The sequence below is a fragment of the Cucurbita maxima genome, unplaced genomic scaffold (assembly GCF_002738345.1).
Source record: "Cucurbita maxima cultivar Rimu unplaced genomic scaffold, Cmax_1.0 Cma_Scf00034, whole genome shotgun sequence".
In the NCBI taxonomy this organism is placed as follows: Eukaryota; Viridiplantae; Streptophyta; class Magnoliopsida; order Cucurbitales; family Cucurbitaceae; genus Cucurbita; species Cucurbita maxima.
Genome location: NW_019272050.1, coordinates 1,890,999 through 1,907,807, shown reverse-complemented (window position 1 = coordinate 1,907,807; position 16,809 = coordinate 1,890,999). Strand labels below are relative to the sequence as shown.

The following is a 16,809-nucleotide window of genomic DNA, read 5'->3' as shown; positions in this document are numbered from 1 at the left end:
TTTTTTTTTTTTTTTTTTTTAATAATAATTTTTTTTGATCAAATAGGTCTTAAAAAAAACTAAACTAATAAAAATATTATTATTATTTTATTTCGGTTTTTTTTCTTTTTTTAATTTCCACCTTGTAAAAATATTTTGTTCTCCTCTCGTGGGATCTCACGATGTATACCTCAACCAATTGAGTTACTGAATGTATCTTAATTTATAACACAATTTTCAATAATTTACCTAAAATTTTCTAGATGAAAAGCTATATGGGTAACCATTTTTGTTGGTACAAATCATCTGACAAAAGCAAAAGCAGAGGTACGAGAGTTTATTTCCTGTAACATTTCAAAACAAACTAAACTCCCGTTTTTTAAGATGCAAAATCAATGAGAGTTTTAAATTTAGGGTTTAGAAACGGGAGATGGTAAGAGGAATAGGAATATGTCATTTTCTGAATTGGACTAATTGCTAAGTTTCTTCCCATCAATATTAGCTGTTTGATTATAACTTTTATCAGCCTTTACTAACATCATCTTGGGTCTTTTATTTTCTGTCCCCATTATAACTATCCAACTTCAATTTTTCATTAACCAAACTTCAATGCCATGGACCACACACGTCCCCTTCTCGTTGCCCGCCATGTCTGAAAAGTCGAAGATGATTGAAGCTTTTGATCAACCCGTTCAAAGGTCGTTGGATTCTTCACAACAAAAATAGCTCATGTTTTAGAATATAGTTCATTTATGGTCTTAAATTATATAATAAGTTTAGATCAAGTGTTAAGATGCAAATTTTTACCCTTGTGTTTAATTGTTGAAATTTTAAATATATATATATATATATATATAAAGATAAGTTAAAAGCGTTTTTAGATGATTTGTATCCTTTCAAACACTCCCGAACATACCGTAATTTATTAATTGTAAAATTAGACTAAACCGTACCCACGCTTAAAACATGAGCACAAGGAATAACTGATACAAGGTAGGAAGTGGGACACAAAAACAAGCCCACTTGCCAAGCTCTTCTTCTATAAATAACTAAATAGAAACCCTATGCTCATTCAGATATTTTATAGCTACCTCTCTAATATGATCTTTTCTTCCTCTTTTTTCCATTTTTTTTTTTTGAGAGTGTGAATTTTGGTGCCCGTGGAGAGTTCCAAAGGGATCGCATTGATCCAACGTTCGTCTCGTTTTGGCTCGTTTCGCCTCATTGACGAGGTCGAAGTTGATTCTCGATTGTTTATTGGATCATGCGATCTCTTAGGAATCTTCCATTAGTAGCTCTAAAACATGTACTACTAATATTCGTTTATTAGATCCAAGGTTCTTTTTGTCTCACTCCATTAACCACGTTCAAGTCGATTCCCGATCGTTTATTGGATCGTGCGATCTCTTAAGAATTTGTTGTTTATACGATGAATTCTTCAGGTATGCAAGATTTAACTCATCAGAGTCATCAATTTTTTTAATAAATTTATTAGATACAAATTTAAAAAATTTATTTAGAGAAATTTTAAATATTAAGTTTGAAAAATATACCTATTAAATTATAATTTAATTTTATATTCAATAATTTAGTAGATTTTAAAAATTGTGTTTAATGTATCATCCACCCATTCAATATTTTTTTTACAGAAAATTTTATTAACTTAATAAAAAATACAAAATTTAGTATTTTAATAGATAGATTATCTTTTAAAATTCTAAAATATATCACAAATTTGTTTGCATAAAGGAAGTTAAAAGATTTATTTAAGAATATCTTTTAAAGTTTAGAAATTTATATTTTATTATTTATTTTTTAAAATTAATGAAGTTTATTTAGAGATTAAATTTGTAAGAGGGCAAGAACCTGACCGGCTCCGGGTCGGATCTGACACAGCCCATCTGTCCGGTTACTAAGATGGGTAATGGGCTTAGCCCAAATATTCCTTGTACGAGGGTTGAGCCCAATGGGCTTACGTCAGCCGGCCCATATTATATTTTACTCATTTACTTTTTGTTTTTTAATTTCCATCTTTACTAATTTAAATTGTCGTACATAGCCTCCAAGTTATTGTTTCCGAACAAAATTTGGGAAACTTTTCTTCTAAAATTTATAATAAATAATATTAAATTATATAAACATAATAATAATGAATAATTAGTAGTAAACAATTACATATAAATTTTTATATAAACATAATAATGAAGCATTCATATGTCGTACATCATAGATCAAAACTAACCGATTACAGAACATCGTCGAAACAGAGTAGGACATCGAATGTTGTAGTGGACTCAACAAAAAAATCCTCTGATTCTCCTATGATTGTCAACCCGACACTCACAAGCTCCAAGATTTGCTCCGATGCTAGTTGCTTCAGAATTCGCTTTCATGTCGACTCCTCCCGCTAGTGGTGGTGTCGATTTCTCCAATATTCACTTTGATGTTAATTATTGTCGTAGGATTTATAAATATATGAATTTAAAATATAAATTTAAGGATTAAATGTTAAACTTAGGGGTTCTATCTAAAATTGAAATCCATGAGAGTAGGACTTGTTATGGGGCATTGATTTATAAAGAAGCCCAATTAGAATGAGAAAAGATATCGACATGTAGTTAAACCCATTCGCATAAACCTCGCCGTCAGATTCGTTGAAAGAACCTCTTCGGGAATTCGCCGGAGCCGATAAACTTCCAATTATCAGGTGAAGATGGTGAGCCGGAGGCAAAAGCTTGCCCGGAAAAAGTACAGAGAAGAACACCCAGAATTGTTCCCGAAAGCAGAACCAACGCCACCAAAAGATCCGGAGAAGAAGAAGAAGAAGAGTGAATTCAAGCGCAAAAAGGGAGAATCGGATTCAAGGAACGACCCGAATAAACCACACAAAAAGGGATTTAAGAAACACCCTCTCAGAGTTCCTGGGATGAAGCCTGGTGAAAGCTGCTTCATCTGCAAAGCTAAAGACCACATCGCTAAGTTTTGCCCTGAAAAGGCTCAATGGGAGAAGAACAAGGTTTTTATTTCTTGTTTTACCTTTCTTGTTTATGGTGTTTCACTGTTCACTGAGATTATGGAAATTTTGCTCATAGACATGGTATTGTTAGGAATGTGGTGTTTATGAAATTGGTTGGGATTCAGTTTGCCTCTTCAATTTGGGGCAAACTTCTTAACTCGTTGATGCCAATGCTTAGGTTTCTCCATCAATTAAGATCACTTGCAATAGGTTGTTAGAGGTCTTGAGATCAAGAATAACATAGATTATTTAGAAGAGCTCTATTGTGAGATCCCACATCGGTTGGAGAGGAGAATGAAGCATTCCTTGTAAGGGTGTGGAAACCTCTCCCTAGGAGACGCGTTTTAAAAACCGTGAGGCTGACAATGATACGCAATGAGCCAAAGCAGACAATATCTACTAGCGGTGGGGTTGGGCTGTTACAAATGGTATTAGAGTCGGACACTAGGCGGAGTGCCAACGAGAATGCTGATCTCCCAAGGAGGATGGATTGTGAGATCCCACATCGGTTGAAGAGGGAAATGAAGCATTTCTTATAAGGGTGTGGAAACCTCTCCCTAGGAGACGTGTCTTAAAAACCGTGAGGCTGATGGGGATATGCAATGAGCCAAAGCGAACAATATCTGTTAGTGGTAGGTTTGAGCTGTTACAAATGGTATCAGAGAGCCAGACACCGGGCGGTGTGCCAGCGAGAACCCTAATCCCTCAAGGGAGAAGGATTGTGAGATCCCACATTGGTTGGAGAGGGGAACGAACTATTTCTTATAAGGGTGTGGAAACCTCTCCCTAGTAGACACGTTTTAAAAACCTTGAGGAGAAGGGAAAGGCCACAAAAGATAATATCTGTTAGCGATGGAGTTGAGCTGTTACATCTATAGTTGACGTTTATACCAAATTGTTTTAGTAACAGTGTCATATCTGTTATTTGGCATTCACAGATATGCTTACTTTGCCGGAGACGAGGCCACAGCCTCAAGAACTGCCCCGACAAAACTGAAGACACAGTGGATAAGAAGTTATGCTATAATTGTGGTGAAACAGGACATTCACTAGCTAATTGTCCACAACCTCTTCAACATGGTAAATTTTGTTTCAATTCATACTCAAATTCATCTGTGCTTTGCATAATATGTAGAACAATTCCTTTTGGGTTTTTTCTTTTCCTTAACTCTTTCTACTGTTTTCCATCTTGGATCTGTAGGGGGAACTAAATATGCCAATTGCTTTATTTGTAATGAAAGTGGACACTTAAGCAAGAACTGCCCAAAGAATACTCATGGGATCTACCCTAAGGTATTTGGTTTAACTTCCACATTATGGTCATGGGCCAGGCTCTTGGCTTCGCCTGTACGTTGTCCTGTAGTTTCCTGTATCGTATAGCTCGAATAATTTCATTGTATGATATTCTGCAGGGTGGTTGTTGTAAAACTTGTGGGGAAGTGACACATTTAGCTAAGGACTGTCCAAAAAAAGGCACCCAAGTTTATGCTGGGCCTGGTGTATCTAGTAACAGATGTAAGTCTTCCTGTTTGCTGCTGTGACATGTTTGTTGACACAAATGATCTAAAATTATAATGTTCGGGAACCGAGTTCTTCATATCGGTAAACTTGTGCTTAAGATGCTTAGGATCTCCAGATTTGTGCTAAAACTTTGTATTGTGAGTAGTAATTCATTTTCTTTTGTCTCAGCATCTGGATATGTGGAAATGTCGAGACGACCAGAAACGAGGCTCGTCAGTGGTGACGACCTCGAGGATGACTTCATGGTCGAGGAAGATAATTTACAGATCAAAGATGCGAAACTCGGAAATAAAAAGGGTCCCAAAGTTGTGAAATTCATGGATTGATAGGTCTATGGGGAAGATTAAACCTCATGTGTGTTGTAAAACCTTTTCTTTTAGACGCAGAGAATATAGGTAGTCCCCTAAATGTATTTTTGTCTCTTAAATATTATCATGATTTAAGAGTTGTACAATGTTCAAGCTTTACCAGCTGATGCATTAGAGATATTGTCCCTGAAAGGGCTGGCCTCATTTGATAGCATTACTTTTATTTAATTAGCTATATCGAATATTCTATTCTTTAAAAAATTGTAATATTATCTTTTGATTTTTCGTAATCATTCAAAATTATTATTAGAATAGAAATCAATTACAATGACTTGAAACAATGAAATGGTGACTAGACGCTCACTTAAATTAAGTTTGAAAGAACGACATTCAAATGTGTTATTTTTTTGTCAAACATTCTAGAATTACACTCAGAAAACAACATTACATCATTAGTGTCATTGTGGGATATGTCTCCGCTCAAGCCCATCTAGTAGATATTGTCTAATTTAGCTTGTTACGTATCGTTGTGAGCTTCATAGTTTTAAAATGCGTTAACTTGGGAGAGGTTTTCAAACCCTTATAAGAAATGCTTAGTTAGTTTCCCTCCCCAACCAATGTGAGATCTCACAATCCATCTCCACTGGGAGCCCAGTGTCCTCACTACCACATTGCCATAAGCGGCGTCTGGCTCTATACTATCATCAACCTTGGGAGCCCAGTGTCCTCACTACCATATTGCCATCAGCGAGCATCTGGCTCTGATACTATCATCAACCAGTATCTGACTCTGATACTATTTGTAACAGCTTAAACCTACCACTAGTAAATATTGATACTATTTGTAATAGCTCAAACCCACCACTAGTAAATATTGATATTATTTGTAATAGCTCAAACCCACTCCTAGTATCTATTGTTTACTTTAGTCAGAGTTCTTTCATTAAACTAAACTAAACAACCTCAGACTAAAAACATGAAACATAGATCATAGATTTCATGAAACATGAAATTGTTTCATTTCTTAAAAAAGAAAGTCTTTTTTTGGGGAAAAGTGTTGATAGGACAGGAAGGAAGAATGTTGTTGTGTTTTAGCATGAAAGGTGGCATAGAAAAATGTGGAGAACACAATATTAGGCATTCAAAACAATTCTCAACCTTAGTTTTGTCCCTCAAATTACTCCTCTTTTCCTCTTTAATCTCATCTCATCTCATCTCTCCCCCCAAAATAAGGATCTCTCCCTCTCCCTCTTCATCTCTAACATTTCTCTTCTCTTCTCTCTTTCTTTCACTCTTCTCCTCCATTCCCCTCTCTCACACATTCATACACAATATGGTATGCTCCTTCGTTTATTTTCATCATCGTTGTTTGTCATTGTGTTGTAGTTATTTTTGTTAGTTTAGATGAACCATGAAAGGTGAAAATATGGACTAATGCGTGTTATATTATGGGGTGAATTAGGCGAACGCGGCATCTGGAATGGTTGTGAGAGATGAGTGCAAGCTCAAGTTTTTGGAGTTAAAAACAAAGAGGAACTATCGTTTCATTATATTTAAGATCGAGAATCAAGAAGTTGTTGTGGAGAAACTTGGAAGCCCTACAGAAACCTATGACGATTTCACTGCTGCTATTCCTCCTAACGAGTGTCGTTATGCTGTCTTTGATTTTGACTTCACCACCGACGAGAACTGCCAGAAAAGCAAGATCTTCTTCATAGCATGGTGACGTTAACCTTGTCTTCACACCTTCACATTGGTTTCACAAAAAATCTCTTATGTCTCTATCAAACCTTAAACTAAGCTTGTCTGCTTGTCCAAATCTGTGTGTTTCTCTGTTTTGAAGGTCACCCGACACATCGATCGTGCGAAATAAGATGGTGTATGCAAGCTCCAAGGACAGATTCAAGAGGGAATTGGATGGGATTCAGGTGGAATTGCAAGCCACTGATGCAAGCGAAATGAGCTTCGACATAATCAAAGCTCGAGCCTTTTAAGCTCACTTTTCATCTCCATTCTTGATCCTGCTTAATGTTGTGATACTATACGACTCATTCACTTTCTTTTCCACTTTTTTTGTCCTTTTTTTTGTACGTTTTGATCTTTTTTCACAGCCTTGTTTTTGCTTTATGGTGTTTCCACTCATATCTAAAGCTGTATCGACGATCTGTTGTAGTTCTATATCAACATTCCTTCTTTCACTTAATCTTTCACAGTTTCAATGCGTTTGTTTCAAATGGTAACAAAAAGATTAGAACTTTGAGAAGAAAACATGTTAAAGAACAACACCCAGATGAGTTTTTGTCTATGGCTGCTTACTTTTAGTTGTCTCCCACTGTTCCACTTGTTTGATTGAACTCTGTTTTGTACTATGAACAAAAAGAAGCGATGCCGGATCATATGGCGGCGGCAGAGTGCAGGGGCTTGTCTCTGCAGGGCTCTCCACCAACGATTCTGTCATGGATTCTTGAGTGAGCCCTTGAGCTGGACAAGCCATGGCCTCGGAACAAAGCTCGATCGCGTCGGGCGGTATCGTTGGCTTGAATGTTAGAAGTTTAGAGTATTGTGTTAGGAGATGAAACATGTAGTCATATACATACTCCATTTTCAGCTCCTCTTGGATGAAACTGGCTGCTGCCTTGCCAATGGCCTGCGCCTGAGCCAACCATGAAACACAGACAATCTATGATCCTAAGCTCTAACATAGACATGAACATGAACTCAAACCAAATTGTGGTTTACCCTTTGCTGATGGCTGTTGCCCCAATCAACTGCAAATTTGATAGACCGGCACTTGTCGTCGTTCTTGACGGGCCAATAGTGATGCATCGGTATTAGACCTCGTGTGAAGAAGTCGTAGTAGCGCGGTTTTACAAGTAATGTAACGGAATCGCAAGCAAGAATGTATTTTTCACTAACAGACCAAGCTGATCCTTCAATATAGATTTTGTACCTGCAAATGAGTATAAAGGAATGAAAAAGGAAAGTTGTTGTTAAAGAACAACAAAGAGAGTTTCAAATTGTACTTATGAACACATTGCTTTGCAAGATCTGATTGCTTGTATCCTTGCTGGGATTCTTTCATCCAATCCTGAAAATTGATTATCCAACCATTATAAGAAATTCTATCCAACGAGCTCGATCGCCTCGCTATCGAGCTATGTTTCTACAAATATCATGATGATGATGCATATGTATAGTTGTTGGAATGAGTTCGAGTGAGTTATGTTCGACAACGTTCGAACATAAACCGATACCTGAGTGAATACACGAGCATTCCAATCTTGTTGGTCGGAGACATTGCATTTAAGTAGATCTTTTCGGGTTTCGGCAACCTCCGGATTTCCCTTCCAATAAGCATAAGGCTCTCTACTCTTCCATGGGATCTTTTTGTTCCCTTCTATTAGGTCCTTCAACAATGGCTCCCATGGCTTTATATTGATTTCTGGCCTGCAAAAGTCCAATAATGTATTCAATCATCACAAGATTATGTAAATATATATTCTTAGAGTGTTCTTTTTCTGGTTCGATCCTAAATTTTTACATATTAATATCTTTTAAGAGCGTTTATCGGAGGTTTAGTATGGGCTACTCAGGTTTCCATCCTTGGCTACACTTAATTTTTTAATTTTTCGGTTTATGATAAAATAGAATAATATTTTTAGAATTTTTCTATTTAAATTATTAATTTCTGTTTAAAGAGATTTTTTTAAAAAAAATTCATAGAAAAACAAAATAATATTTCAAGAAGAATAAACACCCAATTGGCACAATTTTTAAGAAGTCAAAGGTTGACTTACCAACCCCAGAAGGACCAATCAGGAAAAACAATATCCAACGTGGCATCATCTCCACAATAACGAAACAAAGGAGGTGGGGCCGGCCCATTAGGCCCACTAAAATGAGAAGTCAAAATCACAGGCCAGTCAACACAATCAAACATCAGCTCCAAATCAGGCACTTTCCCAGGGTACCTCCGTAGCAACTGTAGGATCCCCCACACCGTAAAAGTATCTCTCGTCTGAAACGACTTCCGATAAGTTTTCACGTAAGCCTTCCCGTTCACTATCGCCAGCCGGAAATTCGCCGTCCGTTGGCCAGCCTCCATCGTGGCCCTCGTGATCCCCGTCCGGGCCCACGGTCTCAGGTCCTCGTGAATCCAACGGAAGTAATCCGGACACGTCATTGGTTCTGGATGATTCGGATCTTCCTCCAATGTCCAATTGGTCGGGTAGCTGGCAGGGCAGACACCGCGCTTCACGCTATTGAAGGACGTGCAATCGAGTGGGAATTCGACTTGTCGTCGACGGAGTGGCATTTTGGGTATTTGGGAAGTGTTGTTGCTCCCTCTAAAATTACCCCCTGCCGTCTGAAATCAATAAAATCCTCCTTAATTTCCGGAATTTAGACAAAAAAGGAAAAACATTTTCTAATTTTTTAATACTATTATGCATTAAGAAACTTACATTTGAATCGAGGAGACGCGTGGAGAGGAACGCGCCGGCGAGGAGGAAGAGAGAGAAGAAGAGAATGAGAGAGAATCTCGCCGGAGACTTGAGAGATGGCTTCAAGAGATGATCTGAGAAGTGGCGAGAAACCCAAGCGGCATAATTTGAAAACCTCTGGTGGAATCCGGCGTCCCTCATTGTTTAACGTTGTCACCCTTCAGCTTCAGGTCCACCGGCGCAGTTGAACGTGGGCAGAGGAGAGGTGGTCCGGCGAAATTTGACTTGACGGGAAAAGTGGTAGATGGGTGTTGGTTGAAAAAATGGAAGATTGAAGTTGTGAAGAAGAGAACAAAAATGGAGGTTTTAATGTGATTGATTGACGTGTCTAAAAAGAACCTTAGAAAAGTACTCCAAAAATCTCTTACCCCATTTTAAAATTTAAAAACTTTATGGATTTATTAAATAAATTGAACATAGAGGCTTCATCATACCCCAATTATTTATTTATTTATAATTTTCACGAAATTAACCAGATTTATTTAGTTGTTTTTAATTAAATGTTGTAAGAACAAGGCTTAAAAGTCAAATTTATTAGTGTGAGGGATTTGTAAAAGTAATGTAATATTAAATTTTTTTGCGGCTAAGTTAAATGATAAATGGCCAATTGTGTTGCAATATTAATATTTTGTTTTGCTAAAATGAATAACCAATTAATTGAGAGAGTTGAAAGGACTTTGTAAAATGACGTTTTTCTATGACATGCATAAAAGTTATTTGTCCCGGTCGATTGTTAGTACTCTGGTCCAGACTATTATAGTTTGAGGGTAATATTTCCAAGCACTCATTCATTACAACATGGGTTATACACGTTCGAGCTAGTATACAAATTAAAGCTTTTATCCCTATGACTTGTATGTTATCTTTGTGCATGACTGAGTCTCGTGATCATAGGTGTTCTATCCTTTTGTAGGACTGGATGGCATAAGATGCATATGATACAGAAATCTGATAACAAAAAGCTAAAACAATTTGCAGCCACTCTTACCTGCCCTTATCATTACCAGCATTCCCCCAGCAGTGTCATGACAGAAAAGGCCTCAGCTCTGATCTGATGAGAAACATAGCAGGCTATGCCACTTTATCTTTCTTTACATAATTTGTAGCCCCATAATAATAAAAATAAATAAATAAATAAACTATACTTATAATAGTCCAATCCCACCGCTAACCAAATATTATCATATTTTAACTTTCCCTTCCGAGTTTTCTCTCGAGGTTTTAAACCGCATCTATTAAGGAGAGGTTTTCACCCTCTTATAAGGAATGCTTCATTCTTCTCTCCAACCGATGTGGGATCTCACAATCCACACCCCTTGGGGACCCGCATCCTCACTGGCACACCACCTGGTGCCTGATTCTAATACCATTTGTAACTGCTCAAGCCCACCGTTACCAGATATTGTTCTCTTTAGGCTTTCCCTTTTGGGCTTCGCCTCAGGTTCCCACACCCTTATAGGAACTGTTTCATTCCTCTCCCCAACCAAAAGTGAAAGCCCTCTAAAGAAAAAGGTCAAAGAGAACAATATCTGCTTTCGGCGGTTACAAAAGAAGAGAGTATCACACCAGAAAAAACTATACCACTGTTCTTCGAACCAGTGCAAACTTTTCCAATCTTGCAGCTAAACTATTGTATAGATTATGTTCATTCCTCCTTGAAAGTTATAACCAGAATCAACTAGAAACATTCAACGGCTAAAATGATAGGGGAGAGAAGAACATAGACTATAACAGAAAAGAACACACAAAGTTAGAAAGACAGGGACTAAGTTTCATAATGGAATAACAGTTATGGCTACATCTATGTATCATATGGTTATTAATCAATATCAGGAGACCAAGGAGTAGCTGCCTCTTCAATTTCTCATCTGGTTATTAATTAATAATCTCCAACTACAAACATTCATCCTACTGATCTAGCATCTTCTATATCCCTTGAATTTCGTCACTAAATGCGCGTATTGCCCCTTCTCGACCATATGTGTAATAACTTTGTGAGCCTCGGAAAGCTGTCCAGCGTTTCGCAAATAACTTACAAGGGTACTATATACAAGAAAATTTGGTTTGCAGCCTCGGGATTCCATTTCTTTGAGCATAGTGTAAGCTTCCTCGAATTCACCGACCATACAAAACCCACGAATCATGGAGTTGTATGTAAATACATTAGGGAGTTGGCCCTTTATTACCATCTCATCGAAAAGTTCTCGAGCCTTTTCATGCTCCCCAGCTACTGTATAGCTTGTGATCATCACAGTGTAGCAAACGACATCAGGAGTGCAGCCGTTATTAGAAAGTTCATCAAAAAAATATTTGCAAGCCTCCAAATTTCCAGCCCGACTAAGTCCATTTATCAACGTCGTGAAGTGAAGAATGCTCGGATCAGAGCCTACTTCCCTCATGTGGTTCAAAAGGTTTAAAGCGGCAAGAGGCTTGTCTCCTTTGCCAAGAACATAGAGAAGAATGTTATAAGTATGATAATCAGGAGAGAACCCATTCCTGGCCATTTCATCAAGCAACCTGTGAAACTGATCCAATTTCCCCAATTTGCACCTTGCATACAATAGCAAATTATATGTCAGCATGTCCGAGCTATGACCATCAAGCAGCATTTGCTGATACACCCATTCAATCAACTTGTACTGTTTTATACCAAGAAGTGCATGGAGAATGGCATTGTAAGAGTGCTTAAACGGCCTGTAATTGAACGTTTTCGATTTGATAAACCTCTCGACAACTTTCCTAGCCAACCCTGCATCACCACAAGTACATATCAATAACGTAAATGTCCTTGCAGTAACAGGGTACCCTTTCTCAGTCATTTCATCAACTAACCTCCACATAGCCTTGAACTCCTCGCATTCAGCAAATATTTTCATGATCAAATGATACGAACTAGCGGTGTGGTTGAAATTCTCAACCTTACCAGACCACACGAAGAACTTGTACCCCAATTTTGCACACTGAGTTTTGTCTAGAACATTTATGCTTCTCAAAATCCCCCTCAAAACTTCCCTAACAAGAACTCCTGAGACCTTTAGTTGGAGTTCATCCAAAGCCACTAATGTGTCAAATCCAGGACCATCCTGTTTGAGAACCTCAAGAACTTTTCCAGCATCAGTTTTCGAATCCTCTAGAAAACCCCTTCTCACAGACAAATCATCGTATCTAAGACTCTCAAACTCACAAGACTCTGATCTCTCCAACCCCTTCTTATAGGGTTCCATAACAAACTCAAATCGGTCATCACTACCAAAACTCCGATTCCAAATTGTTCGACGCACAATGAAAGAATTTGAAACCAATCTCCAGACTATCCGCGTACTCAGAAGCGATAAAGCGTTCATGATTGATACCCATTATCGATAAACACTCGCAATACTTAAGGAAATTGAGTAATCTATTAAGAAAGCAAAAATGGGCAAGTGGGGAATCGCCGAAGCGTTTGTTTTCCCAAATTGGGCGGCACCCATTTAACATGAACACTCCCAATCTTGCAATAGGTATTGAATCCAACACAAAATCCTCATTTGAAAGATGAATTTCAATGTAGCAGAGAAAAATTTCGAGTTTGAATAAGACTTATCTGGGATTTTGCGATTTTGTTGCGATCTTCGAAGCTTGACGCTTGAAAACAAGCTTGAAGTTTGTTCTTCAAATTGGGGGCAACAAGTTTAAGATCGTAGTTGAACTAAAGAAAGACTGAGAGAGAGTGAAGCGAGAGAAGACTTGCTAGGTTACCACAATTCTCGACAGCCTGCCCATCGTCGTTTCTCCACCCACTTTCCTTCACTTCCCACCGGTTCGACATGTCGAACATAAATTGATTATAAATATATTCGAAAGTTTTTATCATTATTAACATTCAAAAAAGAAATAATCTGATTTATCCTTTGCTTTCTTATTTATTTAAAAAAAACATGAATTAAACTTTACAACTTTCAAATCAATCAATTTAGACCCTTCATTTTAATCGCATCTACATTACATACATTTTTTGTCTTGCTACCAACGGAGATTGCTCGCCAGATAGGTCAGATTGGTACAGCTATTTTTGAGAACATATGACTCTTGTTCGAGAACAAGGGGAGGGACGAAATGATTTCTCAATCTACTAACAGCTGTCCGGAAAGAAAAATGTCATCTTTGAGATGTTTTATATTGCTTCGATCTCTCCTATGCGTAAAATATTGTATTGCTAAGAGCCATCATTTTTTACTCGTCTTTGATGTAAACCCGTGTCGATTATACGATAAGATATTTCTTAATTTGGAAGCTCATAATGGCAAGTGCCAACTCATAATAAGACAAATTTGGTCACTTCTCAATTCATCTTCCTCTTTCAAATACCAACTCCTAATGCTTCTCTTCTTCTTCCTCCAACTATAATATCTCAACCACTCTCTCTCTCTCATTTATTTCTCTCTCTTAACTCAGAAAATGGCTGACGATGAGCCCAAGAAGCTGGAATCTGAACCTCCTTCCGAGCCCTCTCCGCCGCAAGCGGCGGAGCTCGTGGAGGAGCCGACTAAAAACGTGGCGGAGGAGAAATCAATCATCCAGTTAACCCCACCGGAGAAGACGCCGGCTGATGACTCCAAACCTCTGCTTATCTTTGAAAGTAATTTACAGACATAAAGCTCTCAACTTTTTCATTTGTTTTAGTTCTTTTTCGCTTTTTGGAGCTGTTTGGTTGATGGGAAAAGAAAATTAAAAGGAAAAAAGAATAAAAAAAGGGATTGAATTTTGGAATTCATCTTGCCCTGTTTTGACAGAGACTGAAGCAAAAACAGAGGAGAAACAGAGTAGCTCAATTAATAGAGGTAATTAACAAGTCATATGAAGTGATTAATGTCAATAATTTAATACCCAAATGAAAAATTGAATAAATTTCTTTGTTATTATGGTTCTTAGATGCTGAGCTTGCAAGAGTAGCAACAGAGAAGAGACTGACACTCATTAAAGCTTGGGAAGAGAGTGAAAAATCAAGAACAGAGAACAGGTACCCATAATTTTGTGTTGAGTATTACAGAGATTTAAGGTAGATAGCTAATGGAGTTCATTGAGCAGAGCTCACAAAAAACTATCAGAAATTGGGTCATGGGAGAGCAGCAAGAAAGCGGCGGTGGAGGCTGAGCTGAAACAGATCGAGGTAAGCAATATGAACGTGGAATCTGTTTGGATGCCGAGAAAATTTTGGTGTGAAAATATATGTTTGTGTTTGAGAATAGGAAAAGTTTGAGAAGAAGAAAGCGGAATATGTTGAGAAAATGAAGAACAAAATAGCGTTGATTCATAAAGCAGCAGAAGAGAAGAAGGCAGTGATTGAAGCGAAACGTGGAGAAGAGAAGCTTAAAGCAGAGGAAATTGCTGCAAAATACAGAGCCACTGGAACTGCTCCAAAGAAGATTCTTGGTTGTTTCTAAAGCAATCCCTCTCTCTTTCTTTTCTACGTGAAATTGCTTGTTTCTTTGGATTATATATGTTCGTTCTTAATTTAATGGAAGATTTAAGAAGACGATTCGTTATTATTGTCTTATATGCAAGATTTGGAATCCAGATTCGACACATGATAACTTCAACACGTTTAACTTTAAAGTTCTTATGATTTAATTATTATAAAAAATATGGTATTAGTTCATGTTCTTATTTGAATATGATATCAGTTCATAATTGAATGTCACATGTCCAAAATAGAATATTTACGAATACCCTTAATTTGGAACAACTTAACGAGCAAGTTGTTTGAGTTTTGGTATAAAATGAGGGGCTTCACAAACGAGAAAGTGAGATTAAACAAACATGGTGAAGCTGACAATGGTTGGAAGGGTTAGGGATGGAGTGCCACTTGCACAAGGCATTAGGTATGTCAATGAAGAGAATGATGATGTTTTGGGGTACAAACAGCAAGCTGAGTTCATACTCAAAGAGATCTCTAGAGGGGCTTTGTCATCTCCAAAAATGGCCATTCAGATGCACCATCACTCTTTCATGTACCCTTCTAACTCTCTTTTCTTTACGTTCATTTCGACCTATCGGATTAAAATATCTTTTTATATTCAATTCAATTTCGATCGAGTTTAAAATTTTTTCAATCCATAAAACCCTTTCTAAAATAACGAACTCAGCTCGACCCCATCTTAAAATATTGAGTTGGGTCGGGTTAATTTGGGTTAGTTAGCCATAAAATTTAAGAAGAACCCATGAACCTACTCAATTCATAATTTTTTTTTTTTTTTTTTTTTTTTTGTGTGTTACATCAATTAGTTACTTGATCGAGAACGGAGTGTGTTACATGACATTATGCGATTCTTTATACCCAAGAAAGCTGGCTATCCATTACTTGCAAGATCTGCAAAGGGAGTTTTCCAAGTTTGATGATGCCCTACTAAACAGCCTTGTCAAACCCTATAGTTTCCCCAAATTTGGTAACCTTTCTCAACCCTCTTCATCCATTTTTTTAATAAATGTGAAGAACAAGGAAAAAAAAAACATTTTTTTTTTTTTTTTTTAAAATAAACATCAATGCCCGCCCGATCTAAGGACAAATAGATATGAATATATGTCTTGTTCTCGCTCATGTCCTTACTTTACTTCCTTCCAAAGAAAAGTAAATCATTTACTGCTAACAACTCGAATAGCTAGGCCGTGACTACTCAAATCAAGATAAATTGATTGCATTGTTGAATTGACATACTCATAACCTATTTGATGTATGCAGATAATATTATTAGCAATATTAGGAAGCGATACATTGATACAAGAACACAAGTCAATCTATACAAGCTCAATGATAGCCGTAGCCAAACTGATCTAGACATAGTCACTTGCTCGATCTCTGAAATTTTTGAAAGAAGGAGAAAGATAACGGGTACTAGATACTGTTGTTTAAAGTTATAATAATTCAAATTAGTTTTTTATTAACTAAGCTTCAAATTTAGATATGGTGGAAAGATCAATTTGTAATGCAAATTCCTCATCCATTTGGAGCTTTTCATTTGTCAAGGTAATTTTCTTTCATTTTCTTGGCAACCAAACAAAGGTTAAGCATTAATTTTTGTTTGTATGGACAGGAAATTGGCTTGAAATGGACGCCAGTGGTTGTAACTTTTGGTGTAGTGCTTGTACTTTTATGGGCTTCCTTTCTTCTCTTCGACATCTCATTATCTCATCATAATCAATTTGTAATTCTATATAACAATAGAAAATTGTTTCATTAATTTTTAATTAAATTCATTATTCTTTCGCTAGCTCTCGTGTAATTTTAGGATTAAATTAATAAAAATATCCTTATTCTAAAAATACTCCAAACTTTTAAAAAAAATTCAAAAATATTGTTACAGTTGGTATAACCACGTTTCAAATATACTCCTGAGTTTTTAAGAATAATATTAAAAAAAATTTAATTTTTTTTTAGGTAAAGGGGTTAATGGAATGCTATTTTTAAAATCAAGAGTATTTTAAGGCCATTTTTGTATAATATATA

General features: G+C 36.9%; 5 protein-coding genes across 7 annotated transcripts; 3 read left to right on the top strand and 2 right to left on the bottom strand.

The window, feature by feature from the left end:
• The first annotated feature begins 1,071 nt into the window (after positions 1 to 1,071).
• On the top strand, positions 1,072 to 6,818 carry LOC111467373. Its single transcript, XM_023112231.1, has 9 exons — positions 1,072 to 1,421; positions 2,210 to 2,995; positions 3,934 to 4,075; positions 4,197 to 4,288; positions 4,408 to 4,510; positions 4,685 to 4,841; positions 5,920 to 6,160; positions 6,287 to 6,546; positions 6,668 to 6,818. Exons 2-9 carry the CDS (start codon positions 2,693 to 2,695, stop codon positions 6,816 to 6,818), a joined length of 1,449 nt encoding a protein of 482 aa, XP_022967999.1. The 5' UTR covers positions 1,072 to 1,421; positions 2,210 to 2,692.
• A 176-nt stretch (positions 6,819 to 6,994) lies between these two features.
• LOC111467701 (protein O-glucosyltransferase 1) lies at positions 6,995 to 9,673 on the bottom strand. Of its 2 annotated transcripts, XM_023112697.1 has the most exons (7): positions 9,288 to 9,673; positions 8,622 to 9,190; positions 8,079 to 8,271; positions 7,848 to 7,912; positions 7,650 to 7,774; positions 7,564 to 7,610; positions 6,995 to 7,477 (listed from the first exon to the last, which is right to left on the bottom strand). In XM_023112697.1, exons 1-7 carry the CDS (start codon positions 9,465 to 9,467, stop codon positions 7,127 to 7,129), a joined length of 1,530 nt encoding a protein of 509 aa, XP_022968465.1. In that variant the 5' UTR covers positions 9,468 to 9,673; the 3' UTR covers positions 6,995 to 7,126. The 2 variants fall into 2 exon arrangements, with proteins under 2 accessions (XP_022968465.1, XP_022968464.1); XM_023112696.1 differs by having other exon boundaries at positions 7,564 to 7,774; positions 9,288 to 9,669.
• Positions 9,674 to 11,033: 1,360 nt separating this feature from the next.
• Positions 11,034 to 13,132, bottom strand: LOC111467699 (pentatricopeptide repeat-containing protein At1g55630-like). Its single transcript, XM_023112695.1, has 2 exons — positions 13,065 to 13,132; positions 11,034 to 12,975 (listed from the first exon to the last, which is right to left on the bottom strand). The coding sequence occupies exon 2, from the start codon at positions 12,668 to 12,670 to the stop codon at positions 11,243 to 11,245; it is 1,428 nt and encodes a 475-aa protein (XP_022968463.1). The 5' UTR covers positions 12,671 to 12,975; positions 13,065 to 13,132; the 3' UTR covers positions 11,034 to 11,242.
• Positions 13,133 to 13,685: 553 nt separating this feature from the next.
• LOC111467746 (remorin-like) lies at positions 13,686 to 14,854 on the top strand. Its single transcript, XM_023112776.1, has 5 exons — positions 13,686 to 13,944; positions 14,099 to 14,146; positions 14,238 to 14,325; positions 14,394 to 14,475; positions 14,555 to 14,854. The coding sequence occupies exons 1-5, from the start codon at positions 13,764 to 13,766 to the stop codon at positions 14,747 to 14,749; spliced, it is 594 nt and encodes a 197-aa protein (XP_022968544.1). The 5' UTR covers positions 13,686 to 13,763; the 3' UTR covers positions 14,750 to 14,854.
• Positions 14,855 to 14,905: 51 nt separating this feature from the next.
• LOC111467744 (25.3 kDa vesicle transport protein) lies at positions 14,906 to 16,573 on the top strand. 2 transcript variants are annotated; one of them, XM_023112774.1, is made up of 5 exons: positions 14,906 to 15,316; positions 15,591 to 15,751; positions 16,045 to 16,194; positions 16,265 to 16,329; positions 16,397 to 16,573. In XM_023112774.1, the coding sequence occupies exons 1-5, from the start codon at positions 15,126 to 15,128 to the stop codon at positions 16,541 to 16,543; spliced, it is 714 nt and encodes a 237-aa protein (XP_022968542.1). In that variant the 5' UTR covers positions 14,906 to 15,125; the 3' UTR covers positions 16,544 to 16,573. The 2 variants fall into 2 exon arrangements, with proteins under 2 accessions (XP_022968542.1, XP_022968543.1); XM_023112775.1 differs by lacking the exon at positions 16,265 to 16,329.
• Positions 16,574 to 16,809: the final 236 nt, after the last annotated feature.